The sequence below is a fragment of the Triticum urartu genome, chromosome 4A, assembly GCF_056163025.1.
Source record: "Triticum urartu cultivar PI428250 chromosome 4A, HENAU_Tu73, whole genome shotgun sequence".
Lineage (NCBI taxonomy): Eukaryota > Viridiplantae > Streptophyta > Magnoliopsida > Poales > Poaceae > Triticum > Triticum urartu.
Genome location: NC_141876.1, coordinates 116494588 through 116514169, shown reverse-complemented (window position 1 = coordinate 116514169; position 19582 = coordinate 116494588). Strand labels below are relative to the sequence as shown.

Below are 19582 nucleotides of genomic sequence, written 5' to 3'. Positions count from 1 at the left end.
ATAGAGTATTCTAATAAATTCCAATTCATGTGTGTCTCTCTCAAAAGGTGTGTATAGCAAGGATGATTGTGGTAAACTAAAAAGCAAAGAATCAAATCATACAAGACGCTTCGAGCAAAACACATATCATGTGGCGAATAAAATATAGCTCCAAGTAAAGTTACCGATGAACGAAGACAAAAGAGGGGATGCCTTCCGGGGCATCCCCAAGCTTAGGATTTTTGGTGTCCTTGTATTTTACCTTGGGGTGACATGGTAATCCCCAAGCTTAGGCTCTTGCCACTCCTTGTTCCATAATCCATCAAATCTTTACCCAAAACTTGAAAACTTCACAACACAAAACTTAACAAGAAAATCTCGTGAGCTCCGTTAGCGAAAGAAAACAAAACACCACTTCAAGGTACTGTAATTAAATCATTCTTTATTTATATTTCTGTTAAACCTACTGTATTCCAACTTCTCTATGGTTTATAAACTCTTTTACTTGCGATAGATTCATCAAAATAAGCAAACAACACACGAAAAACAGAATCTGTCAAAAACAGAACAGTCTGTAGTAATCTGTAACTAACGCAAACTTCTGGAACCCAAAAAATTCTAAAATAAATTTCTGTACGTGAGGAGTTTATCTATTTATCATCTGAAAAAAGAATTAACTAAATAGCACTCTCCAATAAAAAATGGCAGCAATTCTCGTGAGCGCTAAAGTTTCTGTTTTTTCCAGCAAGATCAAAAAGACTTTCCCCAAGTCTTCCCAACGGTTCTACTTGGCACAAACACTAATTAAATACAAAAAACACAACCAAAACATAGGCTAGATAAAAATTTTATTACTAAACAGGAGCAAAAATCAAGGAATAAAAATAAAATTGGGTTGCCTCCCAATAAGCGCTATCGTTTAACGCCCCTAGCTAGGCATAAAAGCGAGGATAGATCTAGGTATTGCCATCTTTGGTAGGCAATCCATAAGTGGCTCTCATAATAGATTCATATGGCAATTTAATTTTATTTCTACGGAAGCATTCCATGCCTTTCCTTAACGGAAGTTGGAATTTAATATTCCCTTCCTTCATATCAATAATTGCACCAATCGTTCTAAGGAAAGGTCTACCAAGAATAATAGGACATGAGGGATTGCAATCTATATCAAGAACAATGAAATCTACAGGCACATAATTCCTATTTTCAACAATAATAACATCATTAGTCTTTCCCATAGGTTTCTTAATAGTGGAATCCGCAAGGTGCAAGTTTAAAGAACAGTCATCAAATTCACGGAAACCTAGCAAATCACACAAAGTTTTTGGAATCGTGGAAACACTAGCACCCAAATCACACAAAGCATAGCACCCGTGATCTTCAATTTTAATTTTAATTTTAATTATAGGTTCCCATTCATCATAAAGTTATCTAGGGATAGAAACTTCCAACTCAAGTTTTTCTTCATAACATTGCATCAAAGCATCAACGATATGTTTAGTAAAAGCTTTATTTTGACTATAAGCATGAGGAGAATTTAGCACAGATTGCAACAAGGAAATACAATCTATCAAAGAGCAATTATCATAATTAAATTTCTTGAAATCCAAGATAGTGGGTTCATTGCTATCTAAAGTTTTGACCTCTTCAATCCCACTTTTAACAATTTTTGCATCAAGATCTAAAAACTCTGAATTTTTTCTAACTAAAGTTGACTCATTTACAGTCCCATCATTATAAAGATTCATATTGCAAAACAAGGATTTAATAGGGGACACATAAATTACTTTTAGATCTTCATCTTTATTGTCATGAAAACTAGAAGAACACGCTTTCACAAAGCAATCTTTCTTAGCACGCATCCTAGCGGTTCTTTCTTTGCACTCATCAGTGGAAATTCTCATGGCTTTGAGAGACTCATTGATATCATGCTTAGGTGGGATAGATCTAAGTTTCAAAGAATCAACATCAAGAGAAATTCTATCCACGTTCCTAGCCAACTCATCAATCTTAAGCAATTTTTTCTTCAATCAAAGCATTGAAACTCTTCTGCCAAGTAATAAACTCTTTAATACTAGATTAAAAATCAGAGGGCATCTTATTATAATTTCCATAAGAATAGTTGTAGAAATTACCATAAGTATTAGAGGAATTACTAGGAAACGGCCTAGAATTAAAATTACCTCTATACGCGTTATTACCAAAATTGTTCCTACCAACAAAATTCACATCCATAGATTCATTATTATTCTCAATCAAAGTAGACAAAGGCATATCATTAGGATCAGTAGGAGCACTCTTATTAGCAAACAATTTCACAAGTTCATCCATCTTTCCACTCAAAAAATTAATCTCTTCAATTGCATGCACCTTTTTACTAGTAGATATTTCAGTGTGCCATTGAGAATAATTAACCATAATATTATCTAGGAGTTTGGTAGCTTATCCTAAAGTGATTTCCATAAAAGTGCCTCCCGCGGCCGAATCTAAAAGATTTCTAGAAGCAAAATTCAATCCGGCATAAATTTTTGTATAATCATCCATAAATTCAATCCATGTGTAGGGCAATTACGTATCATTAATTTCATCCTCTCCCAAGCTTGTGCAACATGTTCATGATCAAGTTGCTTAAAATTCATAATATTGTTTCTAAGAGAGATGATCTTAGCGGGAGGAAAATACTTAGAGATAAAAGCATCTTTACACCTATTCCACGAATCAATACTATTTTAAGGCAAAGACAAAAACCAAGCTTTAGCATGATCTCTAAGTGAAAACGGAAATAGCTTAAGTTTAACAATATCATTATCCACATCTTTCTTCTTTTGCATATCACACAAATCAACAAAGTTGTTTAGATGGGAAGCGGCATCTTCACTAGGAAGGCTAGAAAATGGATCTTTCATGACAAGATTCAGCAAAGCAGTATTAATTTCACAAGATTTAGCATCGGTAAGAGGAGCAATCAGAGTGCTAATAAAATCATTATTGTTGGTATTGGCAAAGTCACACAATTTAGTATTATCTTGAGCCATCGTGACAAGCAAGCAACCCAACACACAAGCAAACAAGAAACAGGCAAAAGAGGCAAATTGAAAAAGAGAAGGGGAACAGAAAAAGAGGGCGAATAAAACGGCAAGGGTGAAGTGGGGGAGAGGAAAATGAGAGGCAAATGGAAAATAATGTAATGCGAAGGATAAGGGTTGTGATGGGTACTTGGTATGTCTTGACTTGGCGTAGAACTCCCCGGCAATGACGCCAGAAATCCGTCTTGCTACCTCTTGAGCACTGCGTTGGTTTCCCCTTGAAGAGGAAAGGGGGGTGCAGTAAAGCAGCGTAAGTATTTCCCCCAGTTTTTGAGAACCAAGGTATCAATCCAGTAGGAGACCACGCGCGAGTCACCTCGTACCTACACACAGAAATAAGAACTTCGCAACCAACGCGATAAAGGGGTTGTCAATCCCTTCACGACCACTTACAAGAGTGAGATCTGAAAGAGATGATGATAATAAGATAAATATTTTTGGTATTTTTATGATATAGATTGAAAGTAAAAGATAGCAAAATAAAATAGATGGGAAACTTATATGATGGAGAATAGACCCGGGGCCATAGGTTTCACTAGTGGCTTCTCTCAAGAAAGCATAAGTATTACAGTGGGTGAACAAATTACTGTCGAGCAATTGATAGAAAAGCGAATAATTATGAGAATATCTAGGTATGATCATGTATATAGGCATCACGTTCGTGACAAGTAGACCGACTCCTGCCTGCATCTACTACTGTTACTCCACACATCGACCGCTATCCAGTATGCATCTAGATTATTAAGTTCATAAGAACAGAGTAACGCCTTAAGCAAGATGACATGATGTAGAGGGATAAACTCATGCAATATGATGTAAACCCCATCTTCTTATCCTCGATGGAAACAATACAATACGTGTCGTTTCCCTTTTTGTCACTGGGATCGGGCACCGCAAGATTGAACCCAAAGCTAAGCACTTTTCCCATTTCAAGAAAGATCAATCTAGTAGGCCAAACCAAACTGACAATTCGAAGAGACTTGCAAAGATAAATCAATCATAAATAAAAGAATTCAGAGAAGATTCAAATATTGTTCATAGATAATCTGGATCATAAACCCACAATTCATCGGATCTCGACAAACACACCGCAAAAGAAGAGTTACATCGAATAGATATCCAAGAGAATCGAGGAGAACTTTGTATTGAGATCCAAAGAGAGAGAAGAAGCCATCTAGCTACTAGCTATGGACCCGAAGGGCTGAAGTAAACTACTCACACATCATCGGAGAGGCCATGGAGTTGATGTAGAGGCCCTCCGTGATCAATGCCCCCTCCGGCGGAGCTCCGGAAAAGGCCCCAAGATGGGATCTCTTGGGTACAGAAGGTTGCGGCGGTGGAATTAGGTTTTCGTGGTGCTCCTGGATGTTTGTGGGGTATATGGATATATATAGGAGGAAGAAGTAGGTTAGTGGAGCAACAAGGGGCCCACGAGGGTGGAGGGCCCGCCCAGGGGGGTGGGCGCCCCCCTGCCTCGTGGCCTCCTCGATTGTTTCTTAACGTCCACTCCAAGTCTCCTGGATCACGTTTGTTCCAAAAATAATGCTCCTGAAGGTTTCATTCCATTTGGACTCCGTTTGATATTCCTTTTCGGCGAAACTCTAAAGTAGGCAAAAAACAACAATTTGGGTTGGGCCTCCGTTAATAGGTTAGTCCCAAAAATAATATAAAAGTGTAAAAATATGCCCATTAACATCCAAAATAGATAATATAATAGCATGGAGCAATCAAAAATTATAGATATGTTGGAGACGTATCACCGAGCTGATTCTCAACCTCGTCCTGAAACTCTTTGAACTTTTCAAAAGTTTCCGACTTGTGCCTCATCAAATAGATATATCCATATCTACCCAAGTCGTCGGTAAAAGTCACGAAGTACTGATAGCCACCTCTGGCAGTTGTGCTCATTGGACCACACACATCACTATGTATAAGTTCCAATAGGTCGGACGCCCTCTCACAACTCTTTGCGAAATGAGACTTAGTCATCTTGTCGAGCAAGCATGATTCACATGTCTCGAACGACTCAAAGTCGGACGTGGTTAGGAGCCCATCATCATGGAGCTTCTTCATGCATTTCAGACTAATGTGTCCAAGCTGGCAATGCCAGAAGTATGTCGGATTTATCTCATTAGGCTTATGCCTCTTGACATTCACGTTATAAACCGGTTCCTGTTCTAGACTCAATATAAATAGCCCACCAACAATGGGTGTATGGTCGTGGAACATACCATTCAAATAAAACGAACAACCATTGTCCTTTAAATTGAATTCATAACCCTGACTCATCAAGCATGATGCAAAAATAATGTTCCGACTAAGTGCAGGAATGCAATAAAAATTATTCAATTCCAAAATAAATCCAGAAGGAAGCTGGAGCTGCATCGTGCCGACCTCCAACGCAGCAACTCTTGCTTTATTGTTGACCCTGGTGTCAATCTCCCCTTGTGCCACATGCCTAGTTCTTACTAGCCCCTGCATCGAGTTGCAAATATGAACAACCGATCCGGTATCAAATACCCAAGAGCTGCTAGGTATGTCAGCAAGGTAAATGCCTTTTTCTTGGAACAACTCTTCTTGAACTTAGCCGATTTCTGCAGCATCAACACTTGATGTGTGCCTTACTTAATATCTTGCTCTGCCAGTTTGAGCATCCCATGTAATTCAGTGAGCTTCTTATCCATGCCATGCATATGATAGTTCGAGATGAACGTCCCATAGTTGGGAGGAATAGAACCCAGAACTGCATCAGTAGCCAGCTCATCCAAGAGCGGGAAGCCCAAACGATCCAAAGCTTGCACATATCCGGTCATCTTGATCACATGTGGGCTCAGTGGATCACCTTTCTTCAGCTTGCAATCCATCAAGGATCGCCAGACGTTGAACCTTTCGGTCCTAGCCTGTGCCTGAAACATGCTCTTGAGACTTTCGATCATATCGTAAGCCTCAACATTTTTGAAATGCTGTTGCAAATCGGGCTCCATACGAGCCAGCATCAGACAACTGATCTCCGTTGATTCATCAACGAGTTTTTGGTAGGCATTCTTAGTTGTGGCACTAGAATTATTGATAACCCACAAGTGTAGGGGATCACAACAGTTTTCGATAAGTAAGAGTGTCGAACCCAACGAGGATCTAAAGGTAGAACAAATATTCCCTCAAGTTCTATCGACCACCGATACAACTCTATGCACGCTTGACGTTCGCTTTACCTAGAACAAGTATGAAACTAGAAGTACTTTGTACGTGTTGTTGGATAGGTTTGCAAGATAATAAAGAGCGCGTAAATAAAAAGTAGGGGCTGTTTAGATGAAGATACAACTAAGTTAGTTTTAGTAAAGAGCTTTTTGTTATGAGAAAGTTATTTGTCCATAGGCAATCGATAACTAGACCGGTAATCATTATTGCAATTTTATATGAGGGAGAGGCATAAGCTAACATACTTTCTCTACTTGGATCATATGCACTTATGATTGGAACTCTGGCAAGCATTCGCAACTACTAAAGATCATTAAGGTAAAACCCAATCATAGCATTAAAGTATCAAGTCCTCTTTATCCCATACACAAACAACCTACTTACTCGGGTCTGTGCTTCTGTCACTCACGCCACCCACCATAAGCAAATCATGAACATATTGCAAACCCTACAACGGAGATCCCTCACGCTTGCGCAACACGGAGAGCACCATAGGACAACACCAACAATAAAATATGCAACTCAAACCAATCACGATCATCAATTAACCCATAGGATAAAACAGATCTACTCAAACATCATAGGATAGCCATACATCATTGGGAAATAATATATAGCGTTGAGCACCATGTTTAAGTAGAGATTACAGCGGGTAAGAGAGAGGTTATACCGCTGCATAGATGGGGGAAGAGTTGGTGATGTTGGCGGTGAAGTTGTTGGTCAAGATTGCGGTGATGATGATGGCCCCCGGTGGCACTCCGGTGCCACCGGAAGCGAGGGGGAGAGAGCCCCCCTTCTTCTTCTTCTTCTTCCTTTACCTCCTCCCTAAATGGGAGAAGGGTTTCCCCTCTGGTCCTTGGTCTCCATGTCATGGGAGGGGCGAGAGCCCCTCCGAGATTGGATTTGTCTCTCTGTCTCTCTCTGTTTCTGTGTTCTCAGATTCTACCCTTTCACCGTTTCTTATATTCCCGGAGATCCATAACTCCGATTGGGCTGAAATTTTAACACGATCTCTATCCGGATATTAGCTTTCTTGCGGCGAAAGAAGGGCACCAACCACCTTACGGGGTGGCCACGAGGGTCAGGGGTGCGCCCCCTACCTCGTGGCGCCCCCGGGCATCGTCTCGCGTGGATTTTTCTTCCCAAAAATCACATATATTCCAAAAAAAATTCTGCGTCCGTTTTTATCCCGTTTGGACTCCGTTTGATATGGATGTTCTGCGAAACAAAAAACATGTAACAAACAGGAATTGGCACTGGGCACTGGATCAATATGTTAGTCCCAAAAATAGTATAAAAAGTTGCCAAAATTATATGAAAATTGTAGAATATTGGCATGGAACAATCAAAAATTATAGATACGACGGAGACGTATCAGCATCCCCAAGCTTAATTCCTGCTCGTCCTCGAGTAGGTAAATGATAAAAAAGATAATTTTTGATGTGGAATGCTACCTAACATAATCCTGATCATGTATCTAATCATGGCATGAATATTAAGGCACGAGTGATTCAAAGCAATAGTCTATCATTTGACATAAAAACAATAATACTTCAAGCCTACTAATAAAGCAATCATGTGTTTTCAAAATAACATGGCCAAAGAAAGTTATCCCTACAAAATCATATGGTCTGGCTATGCTCCATCTTCACCACACAAAATATTCAAATCATGCACAACCCCGATGACAAGCCAAGCAATTGTTTCATACTTTTGATGTTCTCAAACCTTTTCAACTTTCACGCAATACATGAGCGTGAGCCATGTATATAGCACTATAGGTGGAATAGAATGGTGGTTATGGAGAAGACAAAAAGGAGAAGATAGTCTCACATCAACTAGGCATATCAACGAGCTATGGAGATGCCCAACAGTAGATATCAATGTGAGTGAGTAGGGATTTCCATGCAACAGATGCACTAAGAGCTATAAGTGTATGAAAGCTCAGACTGAAAAACTAAGTGGGTGTGCATCCAGCTTGCTTGCTCATGAAGACCTCGGGCGTTTGAGGAAGCCCATCATCGGAATATACAAGCCAAGTTCTATAAGGAAAATTGCCACTAGTATATGAAAGTGATACCTCAAGAGTCTCTTTATATGAAGAACATGGTGCTACTCTGAATCACAAGTGTGGTAAAAGGATGGTAACATTTCCCCTTCTCTCTTTTTATCTCATTTTTTGTTTTTTTGTTTTTTTGTGGGCTTCTTTGTCCACTTTTATTTATTTTTAAAGTCCGGAGTCTCATCCCGACTTGTGGGGGAATCATAGTCTCCATCATCTCTTCCTCACTGGGGAAATGCTCTAATAATGATGATCATCACACTTTTATTTACTTACAACTCAATATCTAGAACAAAGATATGGCTCTATATGAATGCCTCCGGCAGTGTACCGGGATGTGCAATGATCTAGCGCAGCAATGACATCAAAAAGCGGACAAGCCATGAAAACATCATGCTAGCTATCTTACGATCATGCAAGCAATATGACAATGAATGCTCAAGTCATGTATATGATGATGATGGAAGTTGCATGGCAATATATCTCGGAATGGCTATGGAAATGCCATGATAGGTAGGTATGGTGGTTGTTTTGAGGAAGGTATATGGTGGGTTTAAGGTACCGGCGAAAGTTGCACGATATTAGAGAGGCTAGGAATGGTGGAAGGATGAGAGTGCGTATAATCCATGGACTCAACATTAGTCATAAAGAACTCACATACTTATTGAAAAAATCTATTAGTCATCGAAACAAAGTACTACGCGCATGCTCCTAGGGGGATAGATTGGTAGGGAAAGACCATCGCTCGTCCCCGACCGCCACTCATAAGGAAAACAATCAATAAATAAATCATGCTCCAACTTCATTACATAACTGTTCACCATATGTGCATTCTGCGGGAATCAGAAACCTCAACACAAGTATTTATACAATCCACAACTACCCACTAGCATGACTCTAATATCACCATCTTTATATCGCAAAACTATTGCGAGGAATCAAACATATCATATTCAATGATCTACAAGTTTTATGTAGGATTTTATGACTAACCATGTGAATGACCAATTCCTGTCATCTCTCTAAATAGATATAAGTGAAGCAAGAGAGTTTAATTCTTTCTACAAAAGATATGCCCATGCTCTAACAATTATAAGTGAAGCAAAAGAGCATTCTACAAATGGCGGTTTTCTATGTAAAGAGAAACAGGCAATCCAAACTTCAATAGATATAAGTGAAGCACATGAAGCATTCTATAAAGCCATAATCAAAAGATATAAGTGAAGTGCATAGAGCATTCTATAAATCAACCAAGGACTATCTCATACCAGCATGGTGCATAAAATAAAAACGAAACTAAATTCAAAGACGCTCCAAGATCTGCACATATCACATGAAGAAACGAATATGAAAACATACCGATACTTGTTGAAGAAAGAGGGGATGCCTTCTGGGGCATCCCCAAGCTTAGACGTTTGAGTATCCTTGAATATTTACTTGTGGTGCCTAGGGCATCCCCAAGCTTGAGCTCATTCCTCTCTTCCTTCTTCGCATATCGAGACCTTCTCGATCATCGAACACTTCATCCACACAAAACTTCAACAGAAAACTCGGTAAGATCTGTTAGTATAATAAAGCAAATCACTACTCTAAGTACTGTTGCAAACCAATTCATATTTTGGTTTTGCATTGTAGCTACTGTAGTATAACTTTTCCATGGCTTAATCCACTAATATAAATCGATCATTTCATCGAAACAAGCAAACTATGCATCAAAAACAGAATCTGTCTAAAACAGAGCAGTCTGTAATATCTGATCATTCACCATACTTATGATACTTGAAAAGTTCTGCAAAAATTAGGAAAAATAAAAAATTTGTATAGAAAGACAGTGCAAAAAGAAGAAGAACCATTTGACGTTCCAGTAAACAATGTAAAATCGCGCACTACAGCCAAAGTTTATGCCCTGCACCGTACAAACCAACAAGCAAAGTAAACATCCTAAAGGCAAATCTTGGCACATTATTTTTATAATACAATGTAATTGTACAAGGGGATAATTATTTTTGTTGAAAAGTTTCTGTAATCAAGATTCAAAAAGTCTCCATGAGCATGAACAAAGTTCAAGGCTACCTCCCATTTCAACAATGCCCGCCTTTCTCACTTTCGCTTTTCTTTTTGAAAAGTTTCGGGTTCCCCTATTTATTTTTGTTGTTTTTAAACTATATTAAAGCACTCAACAGAAATAAATGACTCTCTAAAACTTCCGGGTTGTCTCCCTGGCAGCGCTTTCTTTAAAGCCATTAAGCTAGGCATATAGTGCTCAAGTAGTGAATCCACCAGGATCCCAAGGTATATCAAAGCCAATTTTAATTAGCAATGATTTGTAATTTAGTAGTGAGCACAAAGCAATGCATATCATGTAATGACGAAGTCTAACTCTCTTCCTATGCATCGGCATGTCATAAAAGAACAATTCATGCACACATAGTAAAGGCCAATGCATGGTATAAACAGTTTCTTGCAATTTTATCGTATTGGAAACATAGAGAGGTGGAGATATAGTTCCTCTCTCATAATAATTGCTAGTAGGGGCAGCAAGCACATGCATATTATATTCATCAAAATCATCATGTGTAATAGTAAAACGCAACCCATCAATATAATCCTTGATAAGTGCAAACTTCTCCGATATAGTGTAGTTGGGAGAATTCAAAAAGATAATAGGACTATGATGTGTGGGTGCAATAGCAACAATTTCATGTTTAACATAAGGAACTATAGCAAGTTCATCTCCATGAGCATAATTTATATTGGCATCTTGGCCATAAGCATAGCAAGCATCATCAAAAAGGGATATTTCAAGAGAATCAATGGGATCATAATCATCATAGCAATCATCCTTCGGTAAGCACGAAGGGAAATTAAACAATGTATGAGTTGAAGAGTTACTCTCATTAGAAGGTGGGCACAGGTAGCTAATCCGCTCTTCCTTCTTTTGTTCTTCGCTCTCCTCATCATCTTTTTCATCCAATGAGCTCACAGTTTTATCAATTTCTTCTTCCATAGATTCCTGCAAAATATTAGTCTCTTCTAGGACAGCGGAGACTTTCTCAATAAACGCATCAATATCGGAATTGTATTCATAATTCTTATAACAATATTTAAGGATAGCTAAATTTTCAGGTCTGTAAACAGCATCATAAAGATTTTCATATTCTTTGAACATAGATTCAATTTCATAAGCACCCATAAAAGCAACAAATTATTCTATTTGTTCCACATCATAGTAATCATATATACCATTAGCATAAGAAGCCAAGGTTTTATCATCATTAAATTTGCATGCAAAGGGAAGGTGTGGAGCCTTCATCCTAGAGCAACAAGTATAATCATATCTCAAGCAAAGTTGCCGAGCATACCAATGCAATATATGAATTTGATCCCATAATAGTTTCCCCTTTTGAGTCAAGCGATAATCCCTAAAGTATTCATGTTGATCCAACGTGTCTCCCATAACATAATTGAATGGGTTTTTCTCAGGATTATCAAAGTAGTACATAATATCTGTCACATAACGAGCATCGAGGGTTTTAGGAGGTTCCTCATCTCCATGAGCAGCAAGTACACCTATTTTTTTGGTATTTTGTTTTCCATATCCATAACTAAAGATAAAGAACAACTAAGAACAGCAAATAAAAATTACTTAGTGATAAAGCAAACAAGCACACACACGATAATATTCACCCCACGCTATTGCTCCCCGGCAACGGCGCCAGAAAAAGGTCTTGATAACCCACAAGTGTAGGGGATCGCAACAGTTTTTGATAAGTAAGAGTGTCGAACCCAACTAGGAGCTAAAGGTAGAACAAATATTCCCTCAAGTTCTATCGACCACTGATACAACTCTACGCACGCTTGACATTCGCTTTACCTAGAACAAGTATGAAACTAGAAGTACTTTGTAGGTGTTGTTGGATAGGTTTGCAAGATAACAAAGAGCATGTAAATAAAAAGTAGGGGTTGTTTAGATGAAGACACAACTAAGTTAGTTTTAGTAAAGAGATTTTTGTTATGAGAAAGTTATTTGTCCCTAGGCAATCGATAACTAGACCGGTAATCATTATTGCAATTTTATATGAGGGAGAGGCATAAGCTAACATACCTTCTCTACTTGGATCATATGCACTTATGATTGGAACTCTAGCAAGCATCCGCAACTACTAAAGATCATTAAGGTAAAACCCAACCATAGCATTAAAGTATCAAGTCCTCTTTATCCCATACACAAACAACCTACTTACTCGGGTCTGTGCTTCTGTCACTCACGTCACCCAGCATAAGCAAATCATGAACATATTGCAAACCCTACATCGGAGATCCCTCATGCTTGCGCAACACAGAGAGCACCATAGGAACACCAATAATAAAACATGCAACTCAAACCAATCACGATCATCAATTAACCCATAGGACAAAACGGATCTACTCAAATATCATAGGATAGCCATACATCATTGGGAAATAATATATAGCATTGAGCACCATGTTTAAGTAGAGATTACAACGGGTAAGAGAGAGGTTACACCGCTGCATAGAGGGGGGAAGAGTTGGTGATGATGGCGGTGAAGTTTTTGGTGAAGATTGTGGTGATGATGATGGCCCCCGGTGGAACTCCGGTGCCACCGGAAGCGAGGGGGAGAGAGCCCCCCTTCTTCTTCCTTGACCTCCTCCCTAGATGGGAGAAGGGTTTCCCCTCTGGTTCTTGGTCTCCATGTCATGGGAGGGGCGAGAGCCCCTTCGAGATTGGATCTGTCTCTCTGTCTCTCTCTGTTTCTACGTTCTTAGATTCTACCCTTTCACCGTTTCTTATATTTCCGGAGATCCGTAACTCCGATTGGGATGAAATTTTAACACGATCTCTATCCGGATATTATCTTTCTTGCGGCAAAAGAAGGGCACCAACGGCCTTACGGGGTGGCCACGAGGGTCAGGGGCGTGCCCCCTGCCTCGTGGCCCCCTCAGGCATCGTCTCGCGTGGATTTTTCTTCCCAAAAATGACATATATTCCAAAAAAAATCTCCGTATGTTTTTATCCCATTTGGACTCTGTTTGATATGGATGTTCTGCAAAACAAAAACATGTAACAAACAGGAACTAGCACTGAGCACTGGATCAATATGTTAGTCCCCAAAATAGTATAAAAAGTTGCCAAAAGTATATGAAAGTTGTAGAATATTGGCATGGAACAATAAAAAATTATAGATACGACGGAGACGTATCAATTATCGGCAGGTTCCTCTGGAAGTGGATCCTCTAGAACATGTTCCTTTTTATCGTGCTTGAGAACTAGATGACCTGGTTGCGCCAATGGCGCAAGAAGCCATTTAGAAGGAATGTTAGTAGTGAATAAGTAAGAGACGTAAATGGAAAGATGATACAATGTGGATTGTATTACATATAGTAGAATGGCTTAAACCGGTTAGCGCAAAAGGCTAATTAAAACCAAGAATTATGGTATCGATAACCATTTTATATGCACACAGATCATTTCATTATTGGCCAAAGAGAAAACAAATATGGTCATGCCATATTGTTTGAAGCCACTCTCAATAAAATAGCATCCAATATAACATGAACCGTTTTGAATAATTTGGAATCATAGATATCTAAACAAGCATCATCCACCTTCAGGATCTGATGCATAAGTAATGGTCTCTCAGGAAGCATATCCATTCAAGTAGGCTGTAAAGGGGAAGAAAGATAAAGATAAATGATTAACAATGTTGATAGCATGAAGCAAGACATGGAAACTGAAGCAAATGTGTCATAGATTGCAGATAAGTATTTCAACCATGAAGATGGGTACGAAAGCTAATATCACGCTTATTATTACACAGCTGATTAAGTATAAATAAGTTAAGATATTCATTGTTGTACAATATTAGCATGTAGGCCTAGGATATGGTTCCATTCTTAGTCCATTTGGAGCAGCCCGTATAGTTATTATCTGTGGCATATCTTGGTTTTCAGACCATCTGCATATGCCCATATAGTTAAAAGGCCAAATGGCACAAAATACAAATTCAGATGAGGAGATATTAGCAAATAAATGCTTAGCATTATAACTATCAAATTTTTGCTACTGAAGTGCATGTCCTTTTCTCTGAAATTAACGGTCGGGTGGAACATATATATTCACCAAGTATATCCCCTCTTCTTAGACCAATATGACACAATGAGGTATCATCTGTTTCCTAATTAAACTGTAACCTGAAATCTGTGTGCATACGTGCATGGGCATCCATTTATTCCTAATAGGAAAATATGCCAAAACATCGGTCACTTTCTCTTTTGAGCTGGAAAGACCGTTCACTTGGATGCATGCAGACACCTCTAATCTAAACAAAGGAACTGAACAATCAGTCACTATGATTTTATTAACTATATACATATACATTCCAGTCAAGCGTATTTTTAGAAAGTGACATGCTTAGCTGTGATTTTCTTAAATATGCGCCACCAAATATTGAAAGGTAGAATAATATCATCATCCTTTTAGTTCCCATCCATATGGAGGAGCATAAAGATAGCAAAAATGTTAGTACTCTATGCACACCTACTGTAACTCATCCTTTTAGGTGTTTAGTAGGACCTACTTCATATGTGTCTCTCACTGTAGGTGGGCAATACATTCCCTTGACCAGGTTAGGAATGTCCAAAATATTGTTTCCAAAAATAAACATGAGTTACAGTTTAGTAGGACCGAGAAGGATTCAAGATTATAAAAGGAGCTGGGATACACATTCTTATTAAAGTTATTGGTTCAGATCTATGTAGCTTTTAGGGGCCTACCAATCAATCCATATGTCCATCCCTACAATAGTTTCAGGAGGGTACCACTCAATCCATTTGAGCATCTCCTTTTTGCATTAATAGAAGAGGATCTAGCATACCTGCAGATGGGCTGGTGACGGTGAGGTCGCCAACAAGTAGACCTAGCTGCAGAGGACACCGTCTCCCCCATGCTGCTGGTGGGAAACCACCACGACACGAGCACTCTTGCCGGAGAGGCACCCTCAATCTCCGCTGATGGCTGCTTTCCCTGATAGCTGAGGGATCTGCCGGTGAGGTCCTGACAACTATTCAAAAGGAGCAAAAAAGCAAGTGTTGATCTATTATTTCCCTCATAGAGCATTGTAAGCACGAGCAGATGTTCACCAAGTGTGTGTTTTAAAATACACTGTAATTGCAACCAAGTAACAGCGGTGATGTATACTTGTACATACTTCTTCTGTGATCTGAACAACAAAGCGAGCAACACATCCTTAAAAAATCTCCACACCTCTTAAATCAGTAGGGGGAAAGGGTGTAAGCACCTAGGCGCTAGGGCAGAACAAAACGCATTGCTTAAGCCTGCGCTTAGGCAAGATATGCGCTAGTCAGTGGGAAAATACAAAGTTAACAATTAGAGGTTTTTCCCTGGTCCTAAATAAAAGGACTCGAAAGCCATGTAAATTGTGTAAAGCAGAGCAAAGAAGTAGAGAAGTAGAACATAACTTCAGAAGAAGAAACTGAAGTAATGGACTAAGGTATATGTTTTAACCAAACACTATCATACTTTGGAATATTGTTCCTTATTTCAAGTGTACAGAAGAACCAAGAGCAGCATGAATCACTTGCCCATAGCATAAAGTTTCTGCATCATAGCATCAAGAAGCTGTATCATAGCATCAAGAAGCACTTTCTGTTTAGTAAACTGCAATTTGGAAGGTTAAGTTGCTGCATCATAGTATCAAGAAGCACTTTTTGTTGGGATCTTAACTTTGTCCATCACGATAGACTGATTACACAAGAAAGACACTATAAGCAAGTGTTGGAAGCTTCATACTGTATGATTTGAGACGTTTATCCATCTATTATTTTCCCGTGACAAAAAGAGTGTTGTTAAACAATGGTAATAGTAGAATTTTGGAAGTCTGGCAATTACAATACAGTAAATGCCTATCCTGAAGTTAAAACTAAATAAAACCAGGGTTTATAAGTGAATTTCACAGATAATTGTTCATGTTGCTTGAATCATAATTGAATCGATAATATGATTTTCCATGTCACATTATTATGCTAACTGGGATTGTAGTAGAAAAGGCAGGATAACAGTACTATACTCCACTCTTTTTCCTATTGGGAAGAACCACCTCTCCTATCCCATTCTCTGAATTTTCATATAGATAACCTTCTATTTTCTCTTTGTTCTTTCCATTTTATTTCAGTAGCTCCTTCAATTCATATGATTGGTTTTGTTTCATCGATGGACCCTAAGCGGTTAATGCATGAACTTGCTAAAATGTTCAGAATGACGCAGTTACTACATCTAATTCAATAGTAGTGCTTCTGCATTAACGTACGTACCTATGGTATGGATGACTATTTACAAACCCGAGTCATAATCAACAGTGCTGTTAAACAATGGTGATAGTAACTTAATGTGCAGTTCACATGTACAAATTCGAATCTTATGTTTTAGCTTGGATATGTGTGCTAGTTAGGAAATCTTAAAGGAGAGCTGGTAAATATCAAGAGGCATATGCATACAACCGTAGATGATAATTTTTCTGACAATAAGAGGGCTTTCAGGTTGTTGTAGTTGAACAGGATTCATGCATATACTATCTTGCAGGCAGCAAGAAAATAGGAGATCAACATGTATTTCCATGCATCAACAGATTATTCACATGTCGATTAAGAAGCACACGCAACAAGGATCGATAGGTTGACTAAAGAAGATTAGTTTGCGAAAACATACTGTGTCGTCGCTCAAGGTTTACCTGAAGGTGAGTGAGGTGGCTTGATCTGGTGAGAATCCACAAGAGGAGCTGAAGTGCTGCCGTGATGCATAGATGGGAGAGAGCGGATCTTCCGGGCGAGGGAGCATATACCTAAGACAGAGCCAGATCGTCGAGTGTTTCCTTTTCTGAAGATAAAAAACAACTGTAAGATTTTTTATGTAAACTTCCATGTGCCTTTGGAATAGCGAAGCAACACTACTGAACATAATAATCATGTTTCTCGGAAGATATTTTTAGGAAAGTAATGAAATTTACTCTTTTAACCAGTTTCTCACCTAGTGTAGAAGAGGCTGCGGATAGGATGCAAAACCAAAATTAATGTCACTTTGATAGTTGTACCTCACATCCTGCATCACTATCAATACCAACTATTAGATTTACCATAGACTTTCCACTAAGAGAGGCCAAATATGATCATGAATGAATGACAAAACTGTATCTACCCTCTATAAACATCATTCATCTTAAGAACCTTAACTTCATAGCATCCACACTGCCAGAGAACACAGAAATATATATAAACTGTAAAACATTCACACTACAACTAAAACCATGATAGGCTGAGCATATGGAGGCATCAAAAAAGGAAATAGGGAATAACTCACCCGGTCAGAGCCAACAGAACAATGAGAACATCCAGCTTACATGCAACACCATCGGTGGTAGAACTACTGCCGTCCCTAAACTGAAGAAAATATCAAAGAAATTAAACCATCATGTCCACAAGCAACGAGTGGATTTGTAAGAAAACCAACAACATGAAGATGTCCCTTGATGCAGTAGTAATTAATAGGATATCGATATGAAGAAAACGATAATTAGATCATGCATTGATAATCCAACATAGATACGTACAAAAGAATAAGCAACCTTCGAAATATTTGGTCGAAAGTAATCCAGAAATTAATTACTAATTATTACATGTAGGCCAACTGAAAAAACACAACCATCTACAAATAGAAAACATGGATTGGCATACAACAATCAGAAGCGAGCCTTGCTCATTCTCGCTTGATACAAAAACCCAGAAAACAAACTACAACAAACAACTGAAATCTAATACTCTGCAGATGCTGGAATCATGGTTTTTACTACAAAAAAATGAAGGCATTAACAAGCTAAGTATCTTGGTTTTAGCTACCAAACCAGAAGGATTGCTACAGTACCTTTCAGTTCAGTAACACAGTTCGGCGAGGTTGCAAAGTGGTCTTTGTCGCCTCTGCTGCCATCATTGTAGGAACCCAGACCCATCCAAACCCTAGATGACTGAAAAAATGAATTAGGAGGACATGAATTAGAGGGAGGAGCTCACACAAGGAATTGCAATCAAAATGGTCTTTGTCGCCTCTGCTGCCATCATTGTAGGAACCCAGACCCATCCAAACCCTAGATGACTGAAAAAATGAATTAGGAGGACATGAATTAGAGGGAGGAGCTCACACAAGGAATTGCAATCAAAAGGGAGGTAGAGGTCAACCTAGTTGTGCTCTGGTGGGAGAGGTGGGTCATGGGGAGAGGCCGATATTCTGTATCTACGCCATGCTACTCCCTGCTCCTCGCCCTGCAACCCATCAGATTCCACTTGACCGAAACTCCCCTTCGCCATCGCCTCCCCGTCCGTCGCGACATCCACCGGCTACAGCTCTCCGGGTTCATCCATCCATGCATGGAACCGGAGGCAGGGAAGGAGGAGAGGAAGGGGAGGAAGAGGTGCTGAAGGCGGAGGGGGCGAGGAGGCCGTGAGGGACGGGGAAGAGGAGGAGGCGACGGGAAGGGAGGAGGGAGAGAGACGAGATATTTTCTCTCGCAGCGGACGTGTACCCTTTTTCTCTCGCTGCCCGCTCGGGAGAGAGACGAGATATTTTCTCTCGCTGCGCATGTGTACCCTTTTTCTCTCTCTACCCGCTCGCGCTCGCTGCCCGCTTGCTAACTGTTCATAGCCGACGTGGATGGCTTGGTCGTGACTAATAACCCCTTCATCCTTTATAAGGTAAATTCTCAGATTTCTATACCAGGTGGTAAAGTTTGTTCCATTCAGTTTATCCTTTTCCAGAATGCAAAGTTGGGTTGAGCAGGTGGTGCCATTGATCTACAATAGAAAATATGCAATCACTGAGCAATGTGTTTATGTAGAGTAATTCAAGCCTTAAATATAAATACTCCCACTGAAGTTGGCATCCCTCTGCAAACTCCCAGTGATCAAGGATCCGACTAGCACATGCGACTAGTGAGCTTTAGCATCAGTGCTAGACAACATGCCTATCCGGTAAGCAACTCCTTGCTAATCGCGTCTCTATACGACTCTTGTCGGTCGGGAAGGTATCTCATACCCCGGCCCCCATCCTTCTTTGCCACAAGGCCCAAAACCGTTTTGATAGCCTTGTCAAGTTAACCTGATGCAGTGCATGTCCATGTCCAACATGAACCCTTCAGTTCAAGGACACCTAGCAACACCCCAATTTTATGAG

General features: G+C 39.5%; 1 protein-coding gene across 1 annotated transcript; it reads right to left on the bottom strand.

Annotated features, from left to right (window-relative positions):
- Positions 1-13738: 13738 nt before the first annotated feature.
- LOC125553659 (uncharacterized) lies at positions 13739-18957 on the bottom strand. The gene is made up of 7 exons (XM_087517964.1): positions 18592-18957; positions 18281-18508; positions 17720-17799; positions 17390-17469; positions 17094-17239; positions 15222-15400; positions 13739-14010 (listed from the first exon to the last, which is right to left on the bottom strand). The coding sequence occupies exons 5-7, from the start codon at positions 17198-17200 to the stop codon at positions 13985-13987; spliced, it is 312 nt and encodes a 103-aa protein (XP_087374090.1). The 5' UTR covers positions 17201-17239; positions 17390-17469; positions 17720-17799; positions 18281-18508; positions 18592-18957; the 3' UTR covers positions 13739-13984.
- Between the last annotated feature and the right edge of the window lie 625 nt (positions 18958-19582).

Excerpts from the sequence above, each read along its gene's own strand:
- LOC125553659 (XM_087517964.1), bottom strand. The coding sequence starts at position 17,200 with ATGCTCCCTCGCCCGGAAGATCCGCTCTCTCCCATCTATGCATCACGG. Across the intron at positions 15,401-17,093 it reads GCCACCTCACTCACCTTCAG|GACCTCACCGGCAGATCCCT; the intron begins GTAAACCTTGAG and ends AATAGTTGTCAG. Across the intron at positions 14,011-15,221 it reads CGTCACCAGCCCATCTGCAG|CCTACTTGAATGGATATGCT; the intron begins GTATGCTAGATC and ends TCCCCTTTACAG.